This window comes from Tachypleus tridentatus, chromosome 8 (assembly GCF_004210375.1).
Source record: "Tachypleus tridentatus isolate NWPU-2018 chromosome 8, ASM421037v1, whole genome shotgun sequence".
NCBI lineage: Eukaryota > Metazoa > Arthropoda > Merostomata > Xiphosura > Limulidae > Tachypleus > Tachypleus tridentatus.
Genome location: NC_134832.1, coordinates 50,620,801 through 50,641,828, shown reverse-complemented (window position 1 = coordinate 50,641,828; position 21,028 = coordinate 50,620,801). Strand labels below are relative to the sequence as shown.

Sequence of the window (21,028 nt, the reverse complement as noted above, 5' to 3'; positions counted from 1 at the left end):
GTAAATAGCAATAGTATGGAAATGATAATGAGTATAAAATTGTTACAAACTATTTTATACGGTAAATAGTAATAGTATGGAAATGATAATGAGTATAAAATGGTACAAACTATTTTATATGGTAAATAGTAATAGTATGGAATTGATAATGAGTATAAAATGGTACAAACTATTTTATATGGTAAATAGTAATAGTATGGAAATGATAATGAGTATAAAATGGTACAAACTATTTTATATGGTAAATAGTAATAGTATGGAATTGATAATGAGTATAAAATGGTACAAACTATTTTATATGGTAAATAGTAATAGTATGGAAATGATAATGAGTATAAAATGGTACAAACTATTTTATATGGTAAATAGTAATAGTATGGAATTGATAATGAGTATAAAATGGTACAAACTATTTCATACGGTAAATAGTAATAGTATGGAAATGATAATAAGTATAAAATTGTTACAAACTATTTTATACGGTAAATAGTAATAGTATGGAAATGATAATGAGTATAAAATTGTTACAAACTATTTTATACGGTAAATAGTAATAGTATGGAAATGATAATGAGTATAAAATTGTAACAAACTATTTTATACGGTAAATAGTAATAGTATGGAAATGATAATGAGTATAAAATTGTTACAAACTATTTTATATGGTAAATAGTAATAGTATGGAAATGATAATGAGTATAAAATGGTACAAACTATTTTATATGGTAAATAGCAATAGTATGGAAATGATAATGAGTATAAAATGGTTACAAACTATTTTATATGGTAAATAGCAATAGTATGGAAATGATAATGAGTATAAAATTGTTACAAACTATTTTATACGGTAAATAGTAATAGTATGGAAATGATAATGAGTATAAAATTGTTACAAACTATTTTATATGGTAAATAATAATAGTATGGAAATGATAATGAGTATAAAATGGTACAAACTATTTTATATGGTAAATAGTAATAGTATGGAAATGATAATGAGTATAAAATTGTTACAAACTATTTTATATGGTAAATAGTAATAGTATGGAAATGATAATGAGTATAAAATTGTTACAAACTATTTTATATGGTAAATAGTAATAGTATGGAAATGATAATGAGTATAAAATGGTACAAACTATTTTATATGGTAAATAGTAATAGTATGGAATTGATAATGAGTATAAAATGGTACAAACTATTTTATACGGTAAAATAATAATAGTATGGAATTGATAATGAGTATAAAATGGTACAAACTATTTTATATGGTAAATAGTAATAGTATGGAAATGATAATGAGTATAAAATGGTACAAACTATTTTATATGGTAAATAGTAATAGTATGGAATTGATAATGAGTATAAAATGGTACAAACTATTTTATATGGTAAATAGTAATAGTGTGGAATTGATAATGAGTATAAAATGGTACAAACTATTTTATATGGTAAATAGTAATAGTATGGAATTGATAATGAGTATAAAATGGTACAAACTATTTTATATGGTAAATAGTAATAGTATGGAAATGATAATGAGTATAAAATGGTACAAACTATTTTATATGGTAAATAGTAATAGTGTGGAATTGATAATGAGTATAAAATGGTACAAACTATTTTATATGGTAAATAGTAATAGTGTGGAATTGATAATGAGTATAAAATGGTACAAACTATTTTATATGGTAAATAGTAATAGTGTGGAATTGATAATGAGTATAAAATGGTACAAACTATTTTATATGGTAAATAGTAATAGTGTGGAATTGATAATGAGTATAAAATGGTACAAACTATTTTATATGGTAAATAGTAATAGTATGGAATTGATAATGAGTATAAAATGGTACAAACTATTTTATATGGTAAATAGTAATAGTATGGAAATGATAATGAGTATAAAATGGTTACAAACTATTTTATATGGTAAATAGCAATAGTATGGAAATGATAATGAGTATAAAATGGTACAAACTATTTTATATGGTAAATAGTAATAGTATGGAAATGATAATGAGTATAAAATGGTTACAAACTATTTTATATGGTAAATAGCAATAGTATGGAATTGATAATGAGTGTAAAATGGTACAAACTATTTTATATGGTAAATAGTAATAGTATGGAAATGATAATGAGTATAAAATGGTACAAACTATTTTATATGGTAAATAGTAATAGTGTGGAATTGATAATGAGTATAAAATGGTACAAACTATTTTATATGGTAAATAGTAATAGTGTAAAATTGATAATGAGTATAAAATGGTACAAACTATTTTATATGGTAAATAGTAATAGTATGGAATTGATAATGAGTATAAAATGGTACAAACTATTTTATATGGTAAATAGTAATAGTGTGGAATTGATAATGAGTATAAAATGGTACAAACTATTTTATATGGTAAATAGTAATAGTATGGAAATGATAATGAGTATAAAATGGTACAAACTATTTTATATGGTAAATAGTAATAGTATGGAAATGATAATGAGTATAAAATGGTACAAACTATTTTATACAGTAAATAGTAATAGTATGGAAATGATAATGAGTATAAAATGGTACAAACTATTTTATATGGTAAATAGTAATAGTATGGAAATGATAATGAGTATAAAATGGTACAAACTATTTTATACGGTAAATAGTAATAGTGTGGAAATGATAATGAGTATAAAATGGTACAAACTATTTTATATGGTAAATAGTAATAGTATGGAAATGATAATGAGTATAAAATTGTTACAAACTATTTTATATGGTAAATAGTAATAGTATGGAAATGATAATGAGTATAAAATGGTTACAAACTATTTTATATGGTAAATAGTAATAGTATGGAAATGATAATGAGTATAAAATGGTTACAAACTATTTTATATGGTAAATAGTAATAGTATGGAAATGATAATGAGTATAAAATGGTTACAAACTTGGTTTTTTTGACCAAGCTCATGTGATTAAGATTAATTAAAAGCAGCTACATACATTTTTGTTACCAATATGGTTTACACACTTCCAATTCCATCTGGAAGGTGCACACATCCCTTTAGTAGCTGAAATAGATAGGTAGTCTAAGATTTATACCTTTGGCCTACTTATTTAGGCAAAGTTGACTGAGATGATTCTGACATTTCATCCTGCTACAGCTCATCTCACCATGGATTCTTGCTTTCTCCACTTGTTATTCCTTGAGTCACCTAAAGAACTTGGATACTTCTGCCTGAAAGCACAGTGGCATTTATTTAAGAAACACTTTTCAAGTTACTTTTTTTTAACAGATAACTCAATATCAGTTGACCATGGGTTCATCTGTGGTTTGCAACAACTTTGTATTAGTTCAACAGTTTCCTTCATGCTCTGTGTTCATTATTCAGTTGTATGTAATATCACTTGCTCTGAAATGTATAGAAGTTAGCACTACTCTAATTGTATAATCTCTACTGACTCTCTTAATACTATGAAGGCTGTGAAACCACTTAATATTAGTTCTCATTAAGTTGTCTTGAGTGTTGTAAAATGAATGTACTATTTCTCCCTATCACTTCTTTCTGTACAGTTTTTTAGCCAGCCATTTCTCACTTTTTTAACCATTCCAATCATGATCACTTGTTATGCCTGTTAGGACTCTGTAGTGTTAAGTGACTCATACTGACTCATATTGATGTGCTAAGAATCAATTGTTCATTTATTGGATCCTTTGTTTTCCTGTGACTTATCTTCCATCACCTTCATAAGGTGGCTTTGTAAATGATTTACATAAGCCTATAATAAATTATCATTACAGAAGAGGAATCTTCTGTAGGTTGTATCTTACTAGATTTATCATATTTCTATGTCATTAACCATCCCAGTTGAATTGCCCTCTATAAGACATTGAGTGGGCTGATATGTGGACTACTACTACTAATTTTCTATTTCAGTTCTTACATTATCTGGCAGTTTCCTTTTCTGAATGCTTTCAACTAACCAATGTACCTATTTTTACTACATCTGTTAGACTCTAACAGGTAATTTTCTCAATCATATAGTATTTCATTCCAGTATACCTTTATTTTTTGCTGGATCTCTTCTCTGTTCTACACTAACAACAATTTTTAATTATAATTACTATGGGCTGCAACAGGCTGTGTTGAAATGAGGTGTTCCATAAGACTATCCAGACACCTATTGGATGGTATCACCTTATTATGGACTGCCACTCATGGACAATCACTAGTAGAGCTAAAGAAAATCCTGGTTGTCCCTGCCTATCATCAGGTTGTATAAACTGGGATCAGTTTACTTTCAGACATGTAGGAAACTTGGTTCACATATTGCACAGATTTCAGAGTACTGTTCCTCAGGTCCCTCCAATGCTTTTTATCTCCCAGACGTTACCAGTGGTCCTTGGGAGTCCGTGTTAACCATAGTTTCCTGTTGCTGGAGTGGCAGACAAAAGCTTTTCCTTCAGATTGTTTGAGCATGCTGCAGGCCTCTAACAAAGCTCTCATTCTTACATCTGTTAATGTGTATTGTACCAGTCTGTTGTTTCATCATTATTAAACCATAGCCCCCCAACAGTAGGAGGGTGACACATCTTTTATGTGTAGTAGTCACCACAAACACAAGTGTAGTCTTTCCTTTCTTCATTATCAGGTAGAATAATACTAAGTTTAAACTTAACAGTTAGAACTTTCATTTGAATTACGTTGATTTTGATTTTCTTTTAATTCACCTTTTATTGTTAGGGGAAACATGTCCTACTACCTGTTATTGTTATTTAATCCAATGTACAAGTTTCATCCAGTAATCTTCAAGGTCATTATTAGATCTATGACTATTGCCATACTTGTTTTAGTGTATTTCTAATTATTGCCGTTATTTTCTTTCTTTATGATTTAAGAAAAAGGACTATCATAATATGAGCTTCATGTTTTAAACTGAATGTTCCCACATTCACGATATCCTTCAAGGTTTTTAAAACTCTTTGACAGAAGTCATACTATACTGTAATGACAACTACAGACAATGATCAGTGATATTACTGCCATTGTGCACAATTTGGCTGGTTTGATTCTTATCTCTGATGTAGGATACCAACTACACTTGATTTAACTTCTCATTGAAGTTCTACTTTTGTCTTTTTATACTTGGGATTTACAGTTATGTGTCTTTTGTTTTCTCTTTCTGCAGTTAATTTCTGCTAAATCTTGAACACCTGCATGGTCCTCTTTCACTTGATTCTTTGAGTCTTGAGATATATTTTTCTTACATTTTTCTCTCAATATACCCTTTTTCACCTTATTTCAATTTCTTTTTTGTTCTTCTGCTCCTTTTTATCCATCATGACCCTTCCAGCTTTTGTGAGGCAGCTTGCACATATCTGTTTTCCACTTTGCTCTGGGTTTTCTTCCATTTGTTCCATTTAGTTGGATGTTTTTTTTGGACTGCTCCTTGTTAGGTTGCTTTATTTTCTGTTTAACCCTTACCCAGGACTTCTGTCTTGGGTCTTTGTGATATGGTGTCTGGGTTTTTTGTGTTTTTTTTAAATTAAGTTGGTATCTTTAGCTGATGATGCAGTTCTTCAGCAGTGTTTGTATTCACCAGATTTTTATTTTGTATGTCTATATATATTGTTTTATTGGAGTGATCCTCCTCTTTCTCTTGTCCTCTTCTTACTATTAACTATCTCCCATAAGCCATGGAGGCAATTCATTCCTGGAGCTGCTTGTTGACTTCAGTCCTGTAAAAACTTTTCCATTGGTGAATCCCTTTGCTACATCCTATGAAGTTCTGTAGGTTCTTTCTCAGAGGTTTTTCCTTCCATCTTTTACTCTGCACCTCTCCTATTGAATAGGCTGTGAGGTAATTCCTCTGCTCCATTCTAGAGTTCTACTTCTGTATTTTTTTATCATTCCAATGAAGGCAGAAGGCTATTAGTCTGTCCCACTTAACCCAATTTTGGTCTTTCTTTTGGTCAGTTTTCTCATCATGATGGATAACTTCCACATCTTGATTTGTCTACATATTTTTTGCTTTCTTTGATTTACCTCAGTGATCAAATATTTGATTCTCAATAGTTCCTTTTAAGTTGGTTATGGCCCAGACGTTTTTTTTTTTTTTCTCTGAGGTCATATTCTTGAAGCCTATTATATCACTAACCTATAGACACTTGGTCTCCACTTACCACACCCAGTGTGGCTTATTTTGTTTTGACTTCCCTTTTCCTTCAGGAGTAGTCTCATTTCAATCTCAATCCTCCTCTAACTACATTCGTGGAGAAGGCACAGCCTACATTTTTTGTCTCTGTCACTTGGAGGTTTTTGATACTGGGACTCTTGTGTTTCCTTTGTTTCCTGCATGAGTTATTTTGGAGGATTCCCTCTTCTCTTGAATCTTTTGTTCCTCTTAGATTTGCCCATACACATTTCCTTCAGTAGTTTATGACCTGTCAATGCAGGTATCAGTTGATCTCACATGGCCCTGGATACCCTTTTTTTCCCATTTATACAGACTTGCATATGATTGGAGCCTTTCAGATCTCAGATCAGTGACTGTGTGCACCTTCTACTTATAAATGTGAGTTTCTGTAACTTTGGTGACTGTAGGTGGTACTTAGTGCTTAACACCCACCAGTTCTGTAACTACACCTTTCAGCTGCTTCTGTTCCAATGAGGTACAGCTCTGGATGGCTGATCCATTTCTGATGCCAAGGGCAAGGTTTCTCTGGTTCTACATTTTTGAGCTAGTCTCTCCTCACAGTCTAACCTTCATTTTCTGTCTCATCTGTTTGGTATTCTTATTGTGATCCATTCAAAAACATCTGTTGTTCCCTCCCCCATTGTGGAAGTACTCACTCTCAGAACTTCTTTTGTCTTGGTTCTGGTTTTTCTCATATACGATCATAATCATCACATTTAGTTACTTATGAATCATGTCTTGAAAACTTAAGCTTAGGTAATAGAAGAACAACTCTCTCCTAGATCTGGTACCTTTACATACAGTGGTTTCTCTATCTTCTGGTATTTGTAGTGGATTTTTCTCTCACTTTTGACCTCCTATCATTACTGCCTTTCCACTCACTTTACTTTCAATCTCAGATACTATAGGATGTGATACAATAGTGTCCCATAACATACACCACAGTAACGTTTCATGTATCCTGGCTTTTGTCTCCCTCTTGTTGTCAGTTTTCACTCCACAGAACAACTCTCTCCCAGATTTGGAACCCATCCATACAGTGGTTTCTCTATCTTCTGGACTGCTTGTTTGTTTTTTCTGGTCTTATAACTACCTTATTCAACATATATATATATTATCCAGACAGTGGGATGTACCAATAAGCAGTTGGTGTGCAACAGGAAATACTTACCCAAAATATGCATTCAACGGGTAGCATGGAAAATGTTAAGCCATCTGTCTCTGCTTATTGCCTGCTGTTGATATGGAGTTTTATACAAAACCAGCCAATCATTAATTGACAAAAATGGAAAACAAATTGACAGTCAGGGGGTGTATATACACAAACACCTGGTGTCTTTAGTTGTAGTAACCTTTGTGCTGTCTCTAAGTAATGGACCTAATTCCAGGTGATTGTGTCTGATGACAGTGGTCCATTCATATCTTCAGTATTCTCCCCATGCAAATTTATCTCTTCCCCTATTTCTTATAGTACACTTGTTTTGTTTCTTTTGGAGGGGGTGGCTTTGCTTCATTAGTTACAAGCTGCTGAGGAAGTAGATATGGAGAATTTCTCATTTAGTGATGTGATTGCTATAATACAAAACCAAGTGAACACACACCTGTATTCAGAAGTAGAGCTAGAGTGTTACCTGGTTGTGTAATACAAGACATGTCATTAAATTATGAATCAAGCCAATCTTGACTGTTAGATCCAGACCAATGAACTGTGGGATGATATTCTTTGTACATCTCATTTGTATGATATCCAGTATTGAATAGCCTGAATTATAGCTTTAATCACACTGTATGCTCATGCCCAGCTATCCATCTGCAAGTTAATGAACAGTTGAACAGTCTGCCATTCTGTCCATCTCAGTGATATGTTGGCATCCAAAAAAAAGAAAAAAGTTTTCTATGGCATTATGTTTTGCTCTACTACCTCTATTGGGCAAAGAGTATTCTCAACTTGAGATGGACATAGTCTTTCAACAAATGCTGCTCATTAACTTACCCACCTTATGGATATCACACCCCATGGGCTTTCCCTTCCTGGTGCTGTTTCCAGAAAAGAGTTCATCATTGTAATTTCTTTCCACCATTTCAAGGTGAGAATTTAGCTCTTAGTGATGCAAAAAAGATTAGTAACATTTCTAAAGTTAACATTTATTTTACCTGTAAATGTATTTCAGGTTGATACACCACCTCCCATTCTTCCTTCACTTTTGGTGTATTTAGTTTGCCTCATGAGGCAGATGTTTGTATGGATTACTAAGCGTGGATGATGTGTTGCTCTCTTATTGGTGAAAGTATAGTTAGTTATTATTACATTTTAAGAACAAAAGAAGTATGTGATCAGTTAAACCACCAAAGACAACATGACGTTTACTACAGATATATTTATTTTTTAATATATACTATTGTAGATACAGTCCTTTGGGCAATGCCCTTCTTCAGTTATCTGTAGTTCTAAATCATCAAAGGTTATATGACTTTAATAAAGAAATGTGTACAGTAATGATAACAAATGGTTAAAATAGTATAATAGAGAGTTAGTGAACACATGTTATAAGAAAAAAAATCTATGAATAAAATGAATCATTTTAACCACATATAAAAATGCATCATATATTCCATCATATTCATGTGTTGTAGAAAATTATAAATAGGAAAAACCAACATATTATTCATACATTTTGGGGTCACAGTAAGTCTCTATTGGTGTGTTGTTTTCTTTTATTACTTAGTAAAAATATTACTAATTCCAGTCTGCTTACAGGAAAAAATGATTATCTCTTTAGCTGAAATCTCTACAACTTACATAATTTCATGAACTAACAATAACTAAGGGATAGGTCTAACTCACATATAAAATAAACTTTCCTATCTGTGGTACTAAATCAAATCTGGCTGTTTAACCTCCACTAATTCAGTAAGTGATTGAGAACATGGTAACAGACTTACTAACTAATTAACTGACACATTATGTGACAGAGTAACTATGTGATACATGTTTCAATATTAAAATATATTTTTTCCAAGTCTTCAAAAACTTAAGATGCAGCATGTAAATCACCCCAACTGCAAACACTTAGAACATTTATAGACATCACAAAATACAAAACATCTCAATTAAAATTATAACAAGAAAAACATATCTCTAAATTTGTATAACTGAATTTTTATTGTAATAAAGCTAACTATAAGTCAAGGTAATTTTTTCATTGCTTTTTTTTATATAGATTGTCACTGTTTATTACTTATGTATATAAGCTTGAACCATTTTGTTCAATTGTATGTACAGGGTTCCAATCGAGCTTGGCAGTATGCTAATCAACTCCACGGACCATCTACATCTTTTGTAAGTCCATATATGTTGAACTGACTCACTCATTTGTCTTTAAAATAATGTAAACTCACCTCTCAGTTCTTAAATAATTTCTCAAAAAACAAAGAGTACATATGTTTATGCTAATATGTTATTTGGTTTACTCGCTTGCAAGGTTATCCCACAGTTTGCAAATGTTTTCAGACAAATAACAGAGAAATTTACATATGGCATCACTGTGATGAACATCATTTTGTACACACATCTGTCAGAATTTGTAAATATTTTCTCAATAATATATTAGTGAATTTACAATATAATGCACACAATTTCCAACAATCAGTGAACAGTATCATTGTAATATTTTCTTTTATCTGAGTAGTCATTTTTCCAAACATCACTTATATGAACTTGTGGCTACCTTTCTTCCATTCATTGCTCATTTAATGAAAAAGATATGTATCAGGTTTTAAGTATGTATGGACTGGATTTTTTGCAGTAGGTGTTTGTAACTTGTTGGCAATAAATTTCAACAGTAAACAAATAGCACACATCCACTTGCTTTTAAAAATGTTTTAAAATAAGTCAAATTTACATACAAATGTTACACTGTTGGTTATCAGAGTTGTATCCAGAGCTTTAAATAATTGTTTCCTTTCATCAAAGTCCACACAGGCTGATTCAATTACTTTAGAATGCAGTTGATAAGACAAATTATTTTTCTCTACTCTTATCACAAAAGTACCAGCAAATAATTCATTTATATTACCCTATGGGTTACCACAGTTGTATCAGGCTTTATAAACACTCCTTAACAGTACAAATTTTTTCTTGTTATCTGAGTTAAACTGTAAAACTCCTTTTAAGACATCAATTATTAACAATTTTAAAATATTTCTTTTACTTAACTTTGTTTGGTGATTGCCACAGTTGTATCCAAGAAAAAAAATAGTTTAAAGTTTTAAATAAAATTGTGATTTCCTATAGTGAAAAGAATATTTTGTAAATATATTTGACTTGTTTTGATTATTTCAAAAGTCAATTGAATGCCACCCAGTTTGTGTTCAAAATTTTAACAAATGCTTATTTTTAAAGAATTCTTCCCTCTTTTGCTATTAAAATCCTGATAGCATGACTAGTCTGTGTGATAAATGGCATTTGCTAATTGATTAGTTAATAAGCTCATTAATCAACTAGGTTTGATTAATTAATATGTGCACGCTCCCTACAATCTATGCAACCAAATTGAAAGAAATTTAAAAATTGGCTATGTGCTGTCTTTATAATATTTTTCAGCAATGCTCTTTTTTTAAAATATGAAACTTCCTGTTTTTATTCACATTGTTTTGATTTTGTTAAACAGTTTTGAATTACTCTTAATTTTGTATGATAAAACTCTTCCAAATACCCTTGTTTGCATATTTTTAAAAATGTGCTTTCATCTAGAAAGAAATTTGTTATAAGTTTTACAGATATCCCCTACTTAACAAATTTATTATCATTATTGACTAAATACCACAACAAGGTTGATATTATATTTGTTTTCCTAACAAATAGTAATCTTAAGTCTTCTGCAAATTGAAAACATTTTTCCCTTTCACAAATAAAGGCAGTAATGTGTTAATTTATTTATTTTGTTTGAACAGGATTAACAAGAAACTAATATCCAGTAAAGATCTGAGTCGTCAGAATATGTTTAACTGCATTATCGTTACACTGAACGATAGACTTATAAATATTGCAACTCAATAACACTGTAGTATATCATTCAATTAGTAAAAATTTAATTTTAAACAAAAAATCAAAACAATAGTAAAGTGTCTTTATTGAGCCTTTAACAGTGTTCATGTGATGTCTGTGTTTCATACATTTACATATGCTCATCAAATTATAGGAAAATTTTAAGCCAATACTAGATACCACTATTTAGTGTGTTTGTACTAAATATCATGCACTTTGATTAAATAGTTTCTACTTTGAGAAGTAAAAAATCAAAAGGTATCAGTGACATTGCTTTTGTCTAGAAATGGTTAAATGAGCTAAACAAAAGCTACTGTTTAAAATTAACTTTGATGAACATATTGTCTGCCTCAGTGTTCATCTGTCTCCCATTCGAAAACTGCACATGCAGGCAAAAATTAACATTCACATGCAGGCAAAAACTAACATTCACTTCAGAAGTGATGTGAGAACAAGCAGGAATGATGTTGACACCAGGTGTTCTTTCTTGCAGGATATTCTAAACTAAATTATTAAGAATTAATAATACTGTCATTCACATTTTTAAATTGTGACATAAATAATAAAAATGTTGATTTATTATATGTTATTATTGAGCAGCTCTTAGCCTGACTTAAGTGCTGTGCAGTTACTTTTCATGCTGGGTAACATAAATAGCTCAAAGCTTTACTCTAAGTGAATAAAATCAAGAGTGCAACACAACTAACCTTTTTAAAGTCCATAAAATAATTTTAAAAAAAGATTATCTTAAATGTTTCTGTCACTTGTAATGGGTACTTTTGCTTCTAACTTACTATTTTACTTAATTAAGATTCCAGATATTCCACCACTACCACCTTTTCCTCTAGATGATGAAGGTGTCGCAGATGACGAAGCTCTAGCTTCAATGCTGATGTCATGGTATATGAGTGGATACCATACTGGTTACTATCAGGTACATTATAAAGAAACCTTATGAAGTTATCAAACATTTTTGGTCAAAAAATTGTCCATTCTATTTTACTATTATATCCTTCAGTATGTTCAAAAGTTCTGAGTAACTGTTTTTGACCCTTTTACTAAGGATTGAGGATTAATGTCATCTAATTCTTAATGTATGTACACTTGAAAATTTCGTTTTTTAAATATCTGCATAAGTATTACCTCTTTTGTATGGCCTAATAATTAGTATTTCAGTTTATGAGGGTGGATAACTTGAAATTGTGAGCAGCAGAACTTGAATTATAAGGAAGTGTTTGACTTAGCTGTTTAGCATTCATGTACATAAGGTGCATCTTTAAGTTGAAAATTCAAATTTTCTGATTTCTTATCTTCTTTTTTATAACACATTGAGCAGTTTTATCACTAGTATATGATTCCATATTGGATTTTGTTTACAGCTAAACAATACCAATAAGATAAATTCTCTGTTAATTTATTAAAGTTACATTAATTACACTGCACAACTATTTTTTTGAAAAGTTTTGCTTTCCAAAAAGTTGTTGCTGATTGTGGCAGATACCTGGTGGGTATGCAAAGATATAGTTTTGGTTTTGTTTCATCACATTGGAACTCTGAGAAATAGTCAGTTAACTGTTTATTGGCAATAACGTATTTAATTGCATTTATGTTTCTAATACGCTATTAAGTTCAACATAATTAAAAGTGTTTTGCTCCTGATTTTCGTTTGTATTCAATGTCCGGTGCATCACGTTGCAGTGTCCAACAGTAGTCAGCAAGCATTGACGGATTCCAGTTGCCCAGATAACATTTTTCCATTGTAGCAAAACTGAAGATTTCAATGAAACTGTACGTGATGGGCATATTTGGATGTGATTTTTGTGATCAACAGCCAAAAACCTATAAGGAACACCCAACAGTGTTCAAGAAGCAAAAATTTGTTGTGCAGTGTTATTAGTAGGATCGTAACAGACATTATTGTGAGGCAATTACCATGTTACAAGTAGTACTTAAATCACTGGATATGCTGTCTGTGATAAGTGTATGGATCACCAACTCCAGAAGATTTATACAGTAATAAGGAAATGAGACAGAGGTGAAGGTTTAAATAATAAATGAAATATGTATTCAGACCCTTCCTTATCTACTTTGTTTTAGTAACCTTATACTTTTAAGCATCTGCTGGTTCTCATTACTTGAAACATTTTTTAATAAAAGATTAACAAAATCATTGTAAGAAAATAAAACCAAGTAAAAGAAAATGCTTACTGGGAAGCAGAGATTTGGTTGGCAGGAAGAATATATGGCTGTGATGACTGGCAGTGTTTGACTCACTATAATTTTACTCTAGCATTTATATAATTTAGTAATTTAGAAGTTTTGGATTCTGATATGCATATGAACTCAATGAAAGTTATTGGTCATCCCAAGAATTACTGCTAAATAAGGACTGGACTGTTCCTCTTGGATGATTTTTGATAAACGTGCATGAATCAGTTAATGCTGTCTATAGACCAAGGATAACTACATGATTGAAATTTCTTATCACAAGTTTACTAGTGTCTCCATTTTATACTTTGACAGCTTTGCTGTTTCTAAGCCTTATTATATATGATATATGTAGAAATCTTAATGCATATAAGTAATTTGTATCCATGTGAATGCTTACATTCCATTGTTCGGTTATATCACTTGATTAAACATAGCTGCATTTCTTTGAGTAACTTATTGTATCTGTATTTTTACATGTGTAAAGTCTAGGTATGTGATAGATATCCCATTTAACTATATGCATGTGTTATCAATTTCATTATAGATAACACTCGTTTATTAAATATATTTTGGTTTCATTTTAATCTTCTAGTATGTTAACTCTCGAGACGTGTTGAATGTTAAGATCTCAGGCATTCTTTAACAAGGTTATCTCAACCATTAGATCAGGGGAGCCTTGTTAGAAGTAGCTTGGGATAACATTAATTTTATTTCATCAATTACATTTTCATGTCAATAGGTTGTGAACCCCTGCATTAGATAATACATTACTGTTGGATAATGTTTCATGTCAAAAGGTTGTGAACCCCTGCATTAGATAATACATTACTGTTGGATAATGTTTCATGTCAAAAGGTTGTGAACCCCTGCATTAGATAATACATTACTGTTGGATAATGTTTTCTCATAATAACTATTTACTTTCCTTCTTTTTCTACCCATAATTATTTCAGGGTGAACTTTGAACCTTAATCTTTAACACATGATAGTGACATTATTTTTATTCTTCTTGTTCTAGGCCTTACGATAAATGCGTACTGAAAGCTGTGAATGTCAAGAACATGGCAATAAAAAATGTTGTCTTCGTTGTTCATCATGAATTATTGTATCAAAAAAAAAAGAATTAGTTCTTTCAAGTTTTTACTGAAATTGCTCTGTCTTATTCATGTAAAGTAGTGTTCTTGTAAATTCTTTAAGAAGAAATTATGCAGGTTATGTATTGTTTTTATAAATAAATATTTGTGTTTTCATCAACTCATTGCATGAAACATCATTTGTTGACAGTGTATTACATATCTATATATTGAATATTTATTACTTTGTTTTTACTATAGATGTTACAGAAATGAATATTCTTAAACTTAAGTTTTTTGTTGTTGTTGAAATATTTGTGATATACACTTTTCTAATTCCTGAAAATCACTACAGGGTCTAGATAAGGAATTTTAATATTAAAAAGTACAATAGGTATAATACTGCGGTTGTATGACAAGTATAATTATAATTATGCTTCACACCATAAGAATTGCAAATTGCTCATTATAGCCAGTTACTTCTGTAATTATGATCAATAATGTTTTGTCATATTGTCTGCTCACTGAGTTATGAGATTCACATTGAAATCCTGTTGTTGAGATATTCATATGTGCTGAAGGAATACAGATATGTTGTAAGCTATATAAAGCATGAACCTGAAGTGAAAAGATGAATACTTTAATCAGACTGGACTTGCTTCATTAACTGATTAATACAGTGTTCTTAAATCATGGTATGTACAAGTAAAACCAGAAAAGTTGGCAGTGAGTGTTGCTAGCTGTTTGTCTTTCCTCAAGTCAGTAACTCAAAATGAGTGGCACCAACAGAGATAGCCTTTGTAGTTTTGTCATATCAAACAAATAGTGAGCAATTTTGATGTTAGTTGGAATCAAATTTGAGATCCTTGATTTGTGAGCTCCCTCTCTCAAATTGCCAAAGCTTAAAATCTTGAAGTCAAAAATAAATAATGAAGCTGAAACTCGACATCACAAAATATACCATTATCTAGCTCTGTACTTAATAACAAACAAGCATATATATATTTATAATTCAATTTTTTAAATATTGAAATAACCAAAATATCTAATTTTAACAGGTTTATAATTTCATGACAATTGATATGATTGCAGTTTTTATTAACTCTTTAAGTTCAAGTAAATACCTCATTAGGTTCTTGCTCATGTAGAGAATGATACACAATTTAGCTGTGTCCACATACATCCTTTACTGCACGTGTCATGAGGATTTTAGTGATTTGCATTCAGGATTTAATTAAACTATTTTTTACGTTCTACTAATTAGTATAGCATAAAATTGTAGCTAAAAATCTATATTTTACAATAGTATAAGTTTTAGTTTCTTACTTTTATAAAGCAATATTCTTTAAAATCCCAAATTTCTCCTCCTGTGACAAATGTGACAGTTTTTATTATAGACTGTCCCCTTTTCAAATTTATTCACAACTATAAGTACAAAATTTAACATATATTACTCACTATATTACCATCATCACTGAAACAAATTTATAGCTTTGTATCTTGTTTAGTTACAGAGCTATCAGATAGAAAATCAGACACCTCTTGCCACACCCACCAGCATACACAACAATATTACACTTTCCAAAAGCACAGAACATAGTTAGTAGAGCAGAGAGATTATGTAAAAGGTTTATGAGATGTTTGTTGGACTCTGACAAATTGTTGCTGACTTGAAATGCTTCCCAAACACTGTCAAGTACACCATAGATCAAGAGACTGAGATGTGTAAATTTGAAAATAGGAAAGGAAAAGTAGAACACCTAAATTAAATGATACTGATGTTTTTTAATATCTTTGTTTATGCAGTCTTTGAAGCAGAAGGAAGACTTTTGTTGATCTCAAACTATGAGATAAACGACCATGTATCAAACAACAGAAAAGTGACCAGATCTACAGTATCAAGGAGACTCAATGAGAATGGAGTATTTGGTCATGTAGCAGTTAAGAAAACCTTCACCTCATCTTTCAAGTATTGTCAAGATACTGAAATTTGCTAAAAGTAAATAAACTGTACTGTTGATGATTGGAAAGGGGTGTTATGGACAGTTGAGTTAAAGTCTGCAATATTTGGTTCATAACATAGGTTATACATCCAGCAGAAGAAAAAAAAAAGTGAAATATATTTACCTCAATATAGAGCATCTACCATGACGTACGGTGGGGAACCAGTGTGATGGTTTGGTGGTGTTTTTGTGCTGAGGCGACAGAAGATATCTGTAAAATAGCTGAAACAATGGACCAGTGCAACTACCATCAGATACTGATCTGTCAAAGTATACCCAGTGGTTTGCATATTACTGGATTGTACTGTCAAGAAGTTAATGATTTCAAACACTCATCCAACCTAAGCAAAAATTACTTAGCTAAGAAAGAAACTGTTGGAGTGATGGTCCCCAAAGAGCTCTGATCTCAGCCCAGTTGAACAAATCTGGAATTTTATAGATCAAAAACTTGACAAATCAAAAGTTAATTCTGAAGAAAATTTATGGAGTGTGTGAGAGGGATTTGGAGTAAAGTCCCAAAGGACAGTTTGATTAAACTTGTTGCAGAAATGCCTTACAGACTGTCTGCAATTATTAGTGCAAATGGTAGACATAGAAAATATTAACTGTGCTAAACTCAAGCACTTCCACTGAGTTTCTGTTATACTAAATATGCAGGTGAATAAACTTTTAATGTTTCACCTGTGATTTACCTTCCATTATTATTGGCCAGGTGATTAAGGCACTTTCGACTCGTTATCTGAGAGTCGAGGGTTATCCCGTCACACCAAACATGCTCGCTTTTCAGCGGTAGGGACGTTATAATGTGAGGATCAATCCCACTATTCGTTGGTAAAAGAGTAGCCCAAGAGTTGGCGATGGGTGTTGATGACTAGCTGCCTTCCCTCTAGTCTTACACTGCTAAATTAGGGACGGCTTGCACAGATAGCCCTCATGTAGCTTTGTGCAAAATTCAAACCAAACCATTATTTTTTAAAAGTAGCCTGAAATCTAATTTTTGACAGACGTTTTCTCAACACTTTTCTATAGTACTGTCTACATTATATAATTTGATACAAACAAATTATTAAATTCATCTTATAAAATAATTTCATGGAAGAAACTTTAAGACAGTAAAACATTGAGCTCTGCAAGCTTTCACTGATTACAGTCATTATTCTTTCCAGTTTTGGTTAACTGCCCAAACGATATAAGATGGAGATAAATTGTGTTATTAGTTGAAATTGTAGAAGACTAACTCCTTCAGAGGACACAGCAGATAACCTGAAGGGTCTTTGCTATAAAAAAATACACGTGATCGAGAATAAAGATTTTTCTTTAACTTATTCATTTGCTTTCGCTAAACTTTTCTTGGGGCAAGGCGTTATGTCTGCAGATTTACAATGCTAGAAAGCAGATTCAAATACCTGTGGTGGGAAGGACATTGACAGCCCTTAAACACTTTGTGCTTAACTACAATCAAACGAACTGTCGTTGAAAATTAAATTGTGTGTATTGCTGATTTTGCATTCTTGTGAATATTAAAATTTAAATATACACGATTGATATCAGTAGATTAATATAATACGACACAAATGCGACATTTGTTATATGTGATTAATAAATCACAAGTGATTAGCTATTAAATAAAGTATTATAGTTCTACTATTTCTATTTTATTTATCAGTAGGTAATTAGACTGAGTTTTGGAAAAAAGTTATATTTCCATTTTTTTATCAATGGGTGATTAGGTATTGGAAACGTAATGTGTTTCAAATAGCCACAAAACCTATATGAGTGGAAGTCTTGCAAAGTGCTATATATCCACCTGGTATCACAAGCTTTCTTAAGGTAAAAGAACAACAACAACAAGATGTGTCTTGAAAAAGGCTTCCTTCATTGAAGTTTCAAGTCAAATCAGGTGGTCCACAGTGAAGCTCTGTCATCAAAATCCACATTGGGTTGGTTAGAGGTTGATTGACTCAAGGAAACAAACGAGACTAGTGTTAGCCATCCTAAGATTTTACAGAGACAGCTTCTCAAAGGAAGTGGGCAGTAGATTGAAAGTATGTTAAGATCCTTGCATTTATTCTTGAAATATAAACAAATGCAAATTTACAGTTTGTGTAACTATTATAAAACACACAGATGTGTTACTCATAACAACAGCTGAGTCTCTGCATTTTGTTTTTTAGTATTTACAAATTTAGTTTCAGGAATAGAATATGTAGCAGAGATCTTTGACACTGTTCATGAAGTTTACTTTTGATGTTCCTTTTCACAATGCTTGATCCACAGATGATACTTGCTTTTCTTTCTCACATATGAACGTTTGTGACGTCTGTACATGTCATGCTTATTTAGTAAGTAGTACTTCTATACTTCATCCTCTGATGAGACTTCATTGTTAGTCTACTGGAGGTTCATGAGGATATGTTTTTGTTCCCAATTTTGTGTAAGCTGCTCTCGAGAGTTATGTATGGTAGCCATCCATAATTTAGCAGTTGTAAACTAGGGTAAACACAACTAGTTAACATCACCTTCTTCACATCATGGAGTTATGACGTTCTGAAGAAGGTAATGTTACTCTAGTTCAAGTATAGTAGTAAATTACATAGTATTTCTAAACCCAAATAAAATTTTATTTCTTATCCACAGAATCTCTTGGAAATAAGAAATATTTTTTACTTACAGAATCAATGCCTTTGGATGATCATTATTCATCATATAAATATTTATCTTCATCCCTTGTCTGATTTGGTAAAAATTTTCAGCTTAGTCAAGACAATATTCACCTATAGGGCCAAAAGCTCTTTGCTTCCCTGTATGTGCAGAAAATTTCAACCTCAAATTCTTGATCTGGATGTTTCCCTTATACAGCAGAAACCCAGATACTGTTCATGCAAATTTGTTCAAGAAAGAAATCCAGTCAGAACTGCAACAAATAATAGATTATTCATCTCAGGAAGGAATCACAATTACACTTTTAATCTTACTCAAGAAACTGGTGTGTTATGTTTTCCTTGGATGAAGTCTGGCAGCCACACTTTGCCATTTAAAATACTTCACTCAAAGTTCAGGATATCAAGGAGTCATAAAGTAGATACCACAAAACATTCTGCTGACAAAATCAGGTATTGTCTCAGATAAGTACTCAGCATCCCTTTAAATCTTCATTCAATATCCCAACTAAATTGATATTGTTATACCTCGCTTAAGCTACCAAGATGTCTTTACTTGGTTGGTTCACACTGTTTACAGATTGACATTTTGCTGATAAAGATATTTAATATCCTTCTAGAAATACTAACGTTTTAATGTTAATTCTCCAAGGGTAGAAATATTCTAAATTTTCAGCAGGACACCTCAAAATTTTCACCGGACATTACCGAAAACAAGAAGTAGAGACAATTATTATATAAAACAGAATCATTTTATTCATAGCACTGAAACATTATTTCAAAGCAAGTGGCAACAAGCCTTGTATCCATTAAAAATGACACATCAATCAAACTGGTAGATTTAGTCATCCAGCACTGAGACATAAGCTGATGTAGACTCAGTATCTCTGTTGTCTTTACGTGTGTGAGTTCCATGTGAACTCACAAATTGTCTGTTTTTTGTTTTTTTACTGTTTTTCCACCAGGATTCCACAGATGTGCACAGTAATTCTATGCTTGCAAGATCACAGGTCTTATTTTTAGCTAATTTTATTGTCATCAAGTCATTAAGAGAATCATTTATTAGTTTGAACCACCAATCATCCTTAATAACTGCCATCTGGGAAAATCCATGTTCTGGTTCAGCAGAAGACACGAAAATCACCTGCATGCAGCATACCAAGGCCAACACTGTTGATCCAGGAAAAGGTTTACCATCCTCAACAGTAATTTAACTTGCAACTGACTCTTTCGTGGCACTTTTTGAGCATCTGGCTCTTATCTGACCACTAATAACAATCACCTTTCCTCTAAGTAACCACTTGCCAGTTTGTTCACATGTTGTGAGCTCTTTAACAGTTTTCTGGGATCTCTCAACATAATTCAGATTGCCCAGCTTCTCTTTACAAACAGCGAGTTTGTCAGAAACAATGTTCACAGTAGCAAAATTGTCTTGCATTTTGAGACTAAGAGATGTCAAAACAGACAGAACTGCCAAGAGTATGTCCATGTACAGGATGAATTTCAGGCTTGTCAAAGTACTGTATAACCCTGCAGCTTTGTGTCCATGTTCCCCTTTGTCATGTAGCTTTACTTGATACAAATGCTCCGCTAAAGCTCAGCAGTTATGAGAAACTGACTCCAGAGCATGCTCTTTGTAGGCTACTCATTGGGTTCCTGTCCCTTTTGTTGGCTTTCTAACACCAATGTTGTTGGCTTTACCAGCTTCTTTGAAGCCAGCCCAGTTCTGTGGCAAATTGTCATAAAACTTCCATAGGTTTTCTAAAAAGGTTTGGATATTATCAAGGTAAGGGATGTTCTTGATGGTCTTCTTAATTGCAAGTTCCAATCTGTGACTA

At 31.7% G+C, this 21,028-nt stretch overlaps 1 protein-coding gene across 4 annotated transcripts in view; it reads left to right on the top strand.

Moving 5' to 3' along the window:
• The window catches only part of LOC143222374 (uncharacterized), a 34,942-nt gene extending 20,214 nt beyond the window's left edge, over positions 1 to 14,728 (top strand). Inside the window, exons 10-12 of one of the 4 annotated variants that reach the window (XM_076448823.1) lie at positions 9,480 to 9,536; positions 12,055 to 12,177; positions 14,473 to 14,728. In XM_076448823.1, the coding sequence (XP_076304938.1) occupies positions 9,480 to 9,536; positions 12,055 to 12,091 (94 nt within the window). In that variant the 3' untranslated portion in view covers positions 12,092 to 12,177; positions 14,473 to 14,728. The other 3 variants (XM_076448825.1, XM_076448824.1, XM_076448826.1) reach the window with 3 other exon arrangements.
• Positions 14,729 to 21,028: the final 6,300 nt, after the last annotated feature.